Source organism: Trachurus trachurus (assembly GCF_905171665.1).
Source record: "Trachurus trachurus genome assembly, chromosome: 8".
Classification (NCBI taxonomy): Eukaryota; Metazoa; Chordata; class Actinopteri; order Carangiformes; family Carangidae; genus Trachurus; species Trachurus trachurus.
The window spans coordinates 16813316-16823132 of NC_139905.1; the positions used below are offsets into that span (position 1 = coordinate 16813316).

The window sequence follows — 9817 nt, forward strand, 5'->3', positions numbered from 1 at the left end:
TCAACAGGGCGAAGAGGAGACCTGATCATAGTCGGGGCATTTGAGGAGAGCGGGGTAGCTGGCGCTCATTTGCAGCGAAGCTTCACTGGAGATGTCTGAGGGGCTTCGTCCCCGTGACCACGCCTCTGGCTGGAGGAACTGGCCTGAGTGGTCGGAGCAGTTGCTGAGACGAGGGCGGTAGAAACTGGGGTGGCGAGGCTGGTAGATCTCCTCTGCTGTGTAGCGCTTCATGAACAAGTAGACAGACATGACGCCTGCACTCTGCAGTAAAGATATTTAAAGTCAGCATTAAAGAATTATGAAAGGATAAGTTCATAAATGTGGACTACTGTGTTCAGTCTGTTTCTTTGGTTGCCCAACATAACAACAAATACATTTCCCAACACAAATCGCAGTACAGCCTTTTCTATTAGTTTAAACAATACAAAAAAACAGCAACACCATTATTACAGTAAAACCTAAACTTAATTTCTCTTTTTGTCCGTGATTGTCAATTATTTTGAAAAAGTTCACTGGACATTTTAGTTTCTCATCTGTGCTTTGTGTGTTTATTTTCCTTTGCAGTTCCTGTCCTTGACCACATGGAGGCAGAGCATCATGACCTTAAATGTAGTAGTTCAGTCAACTCCATCAAAGCAGACACAAAACTAATCTTACACTTCTGGAAAATGGCGATTTTTCTTCAATATTATGTGGACCTGTAAGTCTCCTCTATTTTCACTTATGTGGCACATTCACATCTCAAATGTAGTTGAGACCAATCTGTTCATAAACATACTAAAAACCCTAAAGACCTCATTGTTGCACAAACAGAGGAGCTGTTCACAGCTAAAAGAAAAAAAACATAAAACTAGTTAAAGATTATTGCCAATCAGCTGTGGCTGTCTAACGCTTGATTAAAGGGAGGGTTCAGCTTTTTGACCTGGGATTGTGCGAGGTTGTCATGAAAAGTTGTGAGTTGGGACACAATGTCTATTTAATAAAATGTTTGCTTCTTGTATTTTCAGCAGGAAAACAACACTTTGCGGTGGCACTAGATTTGATTTCAACCACTTAATTAGCCCTTCAGCATGTTGCATCCTGTCAGTTACAGTAACTGTTAGGTCTGTTGTTTTGTTCACAAACAGCAAAACATTAAACTATAAAGATGAGCAGTTAGATCTGTTAACCCTAACCACTAGGCCTAACCCTAACCAATGCATTGTCTTATTGTTGCAGCTCTAATAGTCTGTTTAGATGCTGAGTGTATTTGTATGAATGGTCTGTTGCTCACCTCAGTTAGGAGGAAGGAGATGGCAGCGAAGGCGAAGGACCAGCCATACTTATAGGTAAAATAGGCCTCACTGCTTTTGGTCCTGTTCAGCATTTCATCATTTATACTGGAAATATAGAGCACCAGGCCCACCACCAGAGCTAGACCTGAGACATAGAGAAGACAAAGGGTCTCACAAGAACAGAAGAAGACAAAAAAAGACAAAAAAACAAAACAATAAAGAGAACAGGAGGATGATCTGCGTACCTGAGAGGATAAAGAAGATTCCCGAGACAAAGGCCAGGATGGTGCGGTGTGGCCGAACGTGCCCGATGTTGCTGAGGACAAAACCGATGAACATGAAGAAAAGGCTGACCAGAGGGAATGGAGTGGCTGAGCGGATCATCTCTGAAAAGGTTGAGACAGTGAAGAATGAACGCTTTTGTTTTTCTTTTCTCATTTTCTATGACTTAAATCCTGAAATTGAGCTGAGGCAAAAACATAAGACCAACACAGCTTTCTTGCCTCACTTGCACACCTAATAGAAAACACATAAATTCAATGTATTTGTCATGTTTTGTGTTTGTGAATGAAATCAAATAGCATCAAAGCAAAGCTGCTTTTGAAAGAAAAATGTATCACCTCAACATATAAAGATTACTATGTATGATTAAACAAAATGGCAAAAAGAAGGCCGCAGACGTCGCTAATAGATGGAAGAGGTTTGTGGTGCTTCACTGAATCTCACAGAGAAATGAGTGAACTGTTGTTTTGTTGATCTACTCTAATTAAATTTGTCTGGTTTAATAGAAAAACATTTAACTCTGTCTAAACCACATCTGTTGAAGGAGGTCAAACAGTGACTCTTGAAATGAAGATGAAACATAGACACTTGATCATCCTTTGTGGATTTATCCTTCAGTAGCGCTTTGACATTGAAGTGAACTGCCTTTCAAGAGGCAATAAGTATTCTGAAGAGGAGCAGGGCAGAGACACGAGGGCCCTGATGACTCAGACTTCTCTGTCTGGCTGCACTCAGATTTCTCAACATAAATCTTTATCTTATTGGAAAACAAAAGTTTTTTGGATAAAAATACCTCGGCTGTTCATATGAACTACCTCAAGGGGCATCTGGAGTTATTAAGCCTGAAGTTGCACTGGAGGTGTGTGTTACTCACTGAGCACGTTCACGGTGGACTCGGACGTCAGCTGGACATTCATGGGCATGATGTACTCGATGGTAAAGCACCGACCAGACTCATCGCCTGAAGAGGGAGTCAGAGACGTGGAGACAAATTTAGAGACAAGGCGAAGAAGAGATTAATATGTGAAGAGAGTTGTAGAGCTTTTCTCTCCATCTCTGTGAAAAATACCTCCTTCCATATTATATTATCTGAGGAATCAGATTCAGTTCTTGACTCAAAACAGTTCAAGTAAAAGCAAAGATTTCTGTTTTGGGTCAAAATAGGCACACAAGGAGTTCAAAAGGGCAGAGAGGAACAAGAGAACAAAGAAGAAGACAGAGAGATAAACCAACAGGTTACAATGGCTAAAGGTCAGGCACATATACAGAGGAGGTAACAGGTGAACTGGGAGCAGATGTGGAGTTCAGATAGCAGAAGTGACGTCTACTGCAACATGGAGAAGGACAAGAGATAAAAGTGACTAACAAAAATTAAAAAAAAAAAAGGGAAGAAAAACACTGATACCACGTACATGTAACACACGGCATGTAGCTAGAGAGAAAGTATTCTCTCCAGATGTCAAAGTATTTTGTTGAAATAAGGATGTGAATTCAGTGAAAGCAAAAAAAAACCCAAAAAAACCTACTTGAGTAAAGTGTCCATACACTTACACTGACAATTAATAGATTGAAATTCAGTAATATCAGCATATCTCCATCCTTTGTCAACCAAGTGGATTAACTTTTGGAGGTTCTTTTGATATAATTGTTTTATTCAAATTAGTATTAAAAAAAAAATAAAAAAGCAGTGTTTTCCCCAAGTTTGTCAAAAAACGTATTTCATATAAAATGTGTTTCCTCTGAAAATGAGTCTGGACAGACATCCCGAGCATGAGCATAGACATCCTGGATTTCCTTCATGATGACTAGTCACCTCACTTGATATTTCGTCACCTTTTTTTTCTCGTTTCTTTTTTACCAGAAAGTGCGAGTTACATCACATCCTGCAAATAAAGCCACACAGTTGTTATTATCACTTCAGCATCGTGAACACACACACACACACACTGTGACAAACAGACACCAGCTGGCGTCATCCACCAGCTAACTCTGTGACACGACGACACAGCATCTGTCTCTGAAGACTTGTAGGTAAGGCAAGTTTTAGTGTGTGTGTGTGTGTGTGCGTGCATGTGTGTGTATGAGCTTGTGTGGGTGGGTGTTAGTGTGTGTAGAATTAGATTGCAGGACTGATTGTACTGCTGCAGGAGCGAAATACAGACACATTGTCAGTCATTTTGTTGCTCTTTCTCTCACTCTACACAAGTAACTGTGAATGCCACTCTGTATGAATGATATGTCAGTGTGATAGCATCAGCTCTCTGCTGCTGCCAGATTTAGATGCTGCACAGTATAAATGAACTTCTTTGAATAGGACTATTCCACTTTAAAAATTAATGCCACTGTCCCTGCCATAACCCTGATTTACACATGATTACTTTATCAGCTGTCAGATTTCAGGAGCACAGACAAATCAATCCCCAATCACGGACTATATTGAAGCCACATTCTTGTCACTGACCGGCCAGGAAGCAGACTCTCCAGAGGCCCGAGTGCAGTGAGGTCTTGATGTCAGTGCTCTGGTTCAGAGGCATGATGACGCCCTCCTCCAGGTACAGCCAGTAGTCGGTGCTGACTGCCACTCCCAGCAGCCCCAGGCCGCTGATTGCAAAGACACTGCTCAGCAGCGTCAGGGCTTTCCTGCTGCACGCGCTCATGGTGACGGTGGGGTGGAGAATCCAGCAATCAAAAATAAAGGAATGTCCCAAAAACAGTCTAGAGGAGAAAATGGAGATAGGGAGAATTAAAATAAACAGAAGGAAACAACATTTCATGATAATGAGCTAAATGTATGTGAAATACTATGTTTCTGCATCTTGCCAAAAGTTAGATGAGTTGACCCCCTAACCCTAACCCTAACCCTTACCATTTTAACGTCTGTACACTAAATGCAGTATGTGAAGATCCAACTAGTAACTTAGAGAGGTTAGAAGAAAGACTGTGGCCAGCTGTTTCCCACTGTTTTCAATATTTACACTAGGCTAAGCCAACCCGCTACTGGCTATTAGCTGTACATAGTAGTGGCATCAATCATACAGCTCCTGGCAAGAAGACAAATACTATGTTTTCCAAAATGTTGAACCACTCCTGAATTATTTCATAGTATAATAATAGCAATATTGCACACTTTTGATCATTTTTTTGATATAATGTATAGGAAACTCTGTTTTGTATTGGAAAAAAGAAGTCATAACCAGTGTGACTTTTTGGAGGATGTTAGCTCCCTGTTTGATTTATGACAGGATTTCTAATAGATGCTCGCTGTGGAATAATAACATAGGCTTCAATATACAATGTAACACCTCTGTTTTAGATTCCCAGCCTCTCTTCTGCCTTTTTACACCTTTTATTAGCAATATTCAGCTGTTGAAACGATCAGAGAAGCTCTCTGGATCATATAAACATCAATATTTTTCATCTCACAAAGGACACTCTCCGGACCTTGCAGCTGCGTTTGTGTGTGCAGGTGCTTTGCGAGTTTGACAGAGGAAAAGGGGAAGGAGAGGTAAAATCGCTGGGTGAGAGGATGACACACAGAGGGGATGATGAGGGAGTCATCTTCATCTCCTCGTCCTGTCCACATGACATCACAGTGTTTTCTGAGATTTAGGAAATCAGGTCTACTCGTCATGATGAGCAGCTTATGAATTGGCAGGGAAGCTAAGTAACTGGAGGAATTAATGATGTCTTTGTTTGATCATCTTGCAGGCAGCTCAATCCAATCTAAATCCAACTTTATTTGACTCCATCACAAAATAATCCTAATGTCTTATTTTTCCGTTTTTTTTTTCAGTCACAGACAGAAAGAATGTTTTCCCATGGAGATTTGCTCTAATATTTTTAACCTTAACCTTCTCTGAAAGGAAAGTTTTTACAGTCACAATAAAGCTCAATTCAAGCTATAGTACGGCAAAATCTCTTCAACCTGCCATGAAAAGAAAAACGAAGTTGAGTCAATAATGAATGAGTCAATAAACCCATTTGAGACTCCAGACTGAGGGGCATTAAACATGTTGCAGCGCTCTACTGTGAATACAAATGCTCACATTATTAGAAATCCAAGACCCAGTTTTGGCATTTGACAGGCATTAATCCAGCAACCCTGGAAAAGGCTGGATATTCATAAAAGCATTCCTGAGTCAGATCACATATAGTAAGACATCACCTGTAGTGACAGGGTAATGATTTAGATCCCATCCAGGATACATGTGAATGAACTATAAGTGATGGAGGCAGAACTGTCGGGGAAAGGCTCATTTGTATCTGATGATCGGCTCAAGAGCTGAACATACAGTGGGCTATAGGGTTACCTCTAGTTCTGTTTCTTCTGAGTTGACCCTGACCTTAAAATGAACACATTGTCACACAGCATGGATTCTTTCTCTCTCGGCTTTCCAATATCTTGAACTTAACCTCTAGCAGGTTAAGGGAGTAAAATATTGTAGATGAAAGAAAAACAAAAATCAGCTTGCCCCAATACAGGAAGATCATCTCTCTGACTATGAAGTGGTTCATACGTCCATTTCAAATCTTTTTTTATTTTTATTTTATTTTATTATTATTATTATTTTTTTTTAATGTTTTTAACACCTAGACTGCAACCAAATTGCCCAAGTTGGGACAAATAAACTACTTGACTTGACTTGAAATCCAGGTGTATTTCTTGTTATGTGTCATTATGTGGTGTATTGTTAATAAAAAAAATGTTTTGGGACATTAGTCTGAAACGTGTTTTACATAACACTATGAAAAACTACCACAAATAATATAATCAGTCATGACTTAGCTTTTCATACAGAGTGTAGTAGTAGCCTTCATCCATTGCATCCAGTTATTTCCCCGAAGGCAACTTGTGACTGCACGCGTGTCTGTCCTAAATGACTCCTATAGAGACCTACAGTATTATAGCCTACAGTGTGTCCTAACGACCGGGTCCTATTGTATGGCAGTTTATAGTACAGTATCATCTACATGTATATCATGTAGCCTGTACTGTACTGAAACAACTGCAAACAAGTATTAACCAGCATCATAGTGATCAGCGAATATGTGAAACATGAAATACAACATGCAAACAAATTCATCATACAAAGACAGCACCTAATTTCAATCACATCTCCATGTTCTTTCCCCCCACCTGTTTCATTCGTGTCGTCTCTCAGCTGGTTGAGTTTCCTGCACTTGCAGCCCGGTGATCCTCCTGTTGAGTTACCTGGAGAGAAAGTCTCCGTCTGCCAGAGAAACTACTCCGTCGATCTGCTCTCACACTCCTCCGGGAAACTGTACGCGTCGGTGCAACAACTCTCCAACTGGAGGAACGGAGTCAGACGCCTGGTGCTGCTTAGAGTGCCTCTAGTGCTGCTCTGCTGCTGAATGCAAATACTGAGAGAGAGAGAGAGAGAGAGAGAGAGAGAGAGAGAGAGAGAGAGAGAGAGAGAGAGAGAGAGAGAGAGAGAGAGAGAGAGCTTCTCTGTGTGCGTGAGGAGCAGTTTGCGTGTCCCTGTTATTTCCTCTTGGAGGCACGTGGGATGAAGATAAATCAGTACCACGGATAGCGCCACTCGTTGTCGCGCGCCAAAACACTCTTGGAAACTGTGCTAAGTCCAAGTCAAATCAGGCCAAAGTAGTTTTTATTTATACAGCTTTATCCCACGTTTTTCTTGCTCACTTGAGACTGTTTATTTATTTCTTGTCCACTTCAGTGTTGTCTCGAAAACCCTTTCACCTTTGAAGCAGGGAAAGGGTTTTGTGTTTCTCGCATGTCTGTGCACAAATATGTTGAGTTTGGACGCTGATTGATGGTCTCCAGTTTCCCCCCCCCTATACCATTGGACCTCCCATGATGCATCAAGGCCCTCTCTCCCTCATCATCTGTCTGCATTCTATACCCCATAAATCTATCTATCTATCTATCTATCTATCTATCTATCTATCTGTTATGTTGTCTGGTCATTTGCGTTTGGACTTTCCCCCAAAATCAAGACAGAGCTGACAAATAATTTCCATACTTTATTTTATACACAGTATCTGTCATAGCACAATGAACAGAGGAACAAGAAGAACCAGGTTAACAAAAGCAGGGGCAGTGAAAAGAAACACATACAAACATCCCTGTGGCTCTAATTGTAGCCTGTAGTGGTACTGTACCCTGACTGGCCTAACATTTGATTATCTCTGTCGTGGGTCCGAAGGTGCTGATTTTATTTTGTTGGTTTTTTAAATCTCTCCTCTGATACAGATTCTCAATGTGAGACATGTAAACATTCAGTTTTCTCTTTACTTTAAAAGCTTTAAAATGAATCCCATTTTGGTCCAGATGTGATAGCTGCAGCCTTTATGATAAGTAAATAATTAATTCAGGGGTGACGAGCTGGTGGTACAGCAGATAGCCTTTCTAAATTTGGCAGTTGTTTTAAAATCTCACTGTTGTAGCTTTGTGTGCCGCAGTAGTAGCCTCTCAAAAGAAAAAAACACACACACACACCTGCTGGACACATCTGACTGGAAAGAAAAACACTCAGTTTGGCACCGTGAAACAAAAAGCCAACATAAATATTTTACAGATATTTGTCTGTTTAAAATTCAGCTTTTTTTTAGCCAAACAGGTTGGGCTACATGACAGCGAGTGGAGAAGAGATGATGAGCAGAGAAGCGAAAGATGCTCGTTGGACTGGTTTGTCTCACTCTGTGCAACAAGGTAGGTAAAACTCCATGCTCCACATCGGGGGTCTCTGTATCATGCAGGGGTCTTTCTCATGCTTAGATCAGGCCTCGCCTCAGGCATGCACACAATATATAAAGAAAAGACATGTTTCTGAAATCCTAGTACCATTAACTTGGTTGTGAATTCAGTTTGTTACAGAGGGAGTCGGCCCTGAGACGACCAAGGCAAAAGGGCATTCAACTGTTTCACGCACAGTAGGTGCTGCATATTCTCTATATGACACTGAGTAGTAGAAAACAATGGATAAATAGTGGAAATACATATAACAAGGTTTGCTGATACCAAAGCTACCAAAGAGTCAGCCAAACATTATATATTTCTTCTTAGGGGTAATCTAAACATAGAAATGTTCAAACCGTCTAAGGTAATAAAAGCACATTCAGTTCATAGTATAAAATCTGCGAGTAACTTCTCTTTTTGAAACATATTTACAAAATAAAATAAAACTAAAGGACATACAATAGGACATAAAAGTTGAGTTAAGCAGAACATAAAACAGGAACAATTAGAAACTTCTTCTGAATAAGACTCGTACAACAATTATATATCAACATAGTATATATCATAATACTAAACTTTACAATGATACCAGACACATACTGCATCCTAGAGTCTACTGCTCATACAGTCAGAAAATAAGCATGCAAACTGAGATCTGCTTTGTGCGTATGGAAATAACATCTTTATACTTCAAAATACTGTCTCTGATCCGCATATCCGGCATTCACCCTCCCTCCATACGCAAAAAATCCACTGCATTGAAAAGGTCCACACAGATTGTAACTGTAAGCAGAATGTGCTTCTGTTTTGTTTCTCTATGTTGGTTGGATACAGTTTAGGTCCACGGTCTACAAAAAACAACAGATAGAAACGGCCCCCTGCATAGGGGCTTTTATTGTGTTGACACTTGTTAGGAAGGCCAGAGGGGGAGGGGGGGAGAAACATTACAAGAACTTCAAGAACTGCAATAGAAATGTTTTCTTCCACTTCTACTTTGGCACTCATGTAACAGTACACTACCTCTTTCTTTGAGTATATAAATATAATATACACACGTAGCAATTCAGAAGTAGATAAAGCCGGGACAGATCGGAAAAACACGTTTCCGTTGCTGTCGTGCATTGCAGCTTGTTGCGTAGTAAAATGGTGAACACAAGTGGGATGAGAGGGATCTTGCATGTTTAATACCTAATGAGATAATAACTGATACTGAGACACATTCATACACAAGAAAAAGGCTGCAGGTCTGGAGAAACACAGATACAGATTCAGAATTAATGAACCCATTATGAGATGTTTGGGAAAAATATCAGAGCCGTGTACTTTTTCGCTCACATCAGCTTGAACTCAAGATTACTGTAACACTTATCTCCTCTCTCTCCTCAGTCCTTTCTGTACATAAAGGTACCGGCAACTGGTAGACAGGACACTTCAGAGGATGATATGAGTCTGTTGACAGAGGGGATATTTCGAGAGTTTGGAAGGGTCCTGTATTCAGTGGCAGTCCATAACTTTTTTTCCACTTTCTGCATCCTCC

The 9817-nt window shown here is 40.5% G+C and overlaps 1 protein-coding gene across 2 annotated transcripts; it reads right to left on the reverse strand.

Moving 5' to 3' along the window:
• cacng5b (calcium channel, voltage-dependent, gamma subunit 5b) lies at nt 1–4213 on the reverse strand (the record flags this gene model as incomplete). 2 transcript variants are annotated; one of them, XM_083977179.1, is made up of 5 exons in its annotated part: nt 1–261; nt 1274–1419; nt 1520–1660; nt 2431–2517; nt 4018–4213. In XM_083977179.1, the coding sequence occupies 5 exons, from the start codon at nt 4211–4213 to the stop codon at nt 1–3; spliced, it is 831 nt and encodes a 276-aa protein (XP_083833305.1). The 2 variants fall into 2 exon arrangements, with proteins under 2 accessions (XP_083833305.1, XP_083833304.1); XM_083977178.1 differs by having other exon boundaries at nt 2431–2537; nt 4014–4213.
• Between the last annotated feature and the right edge of the window lie 5604 nt (nt 4214–9817).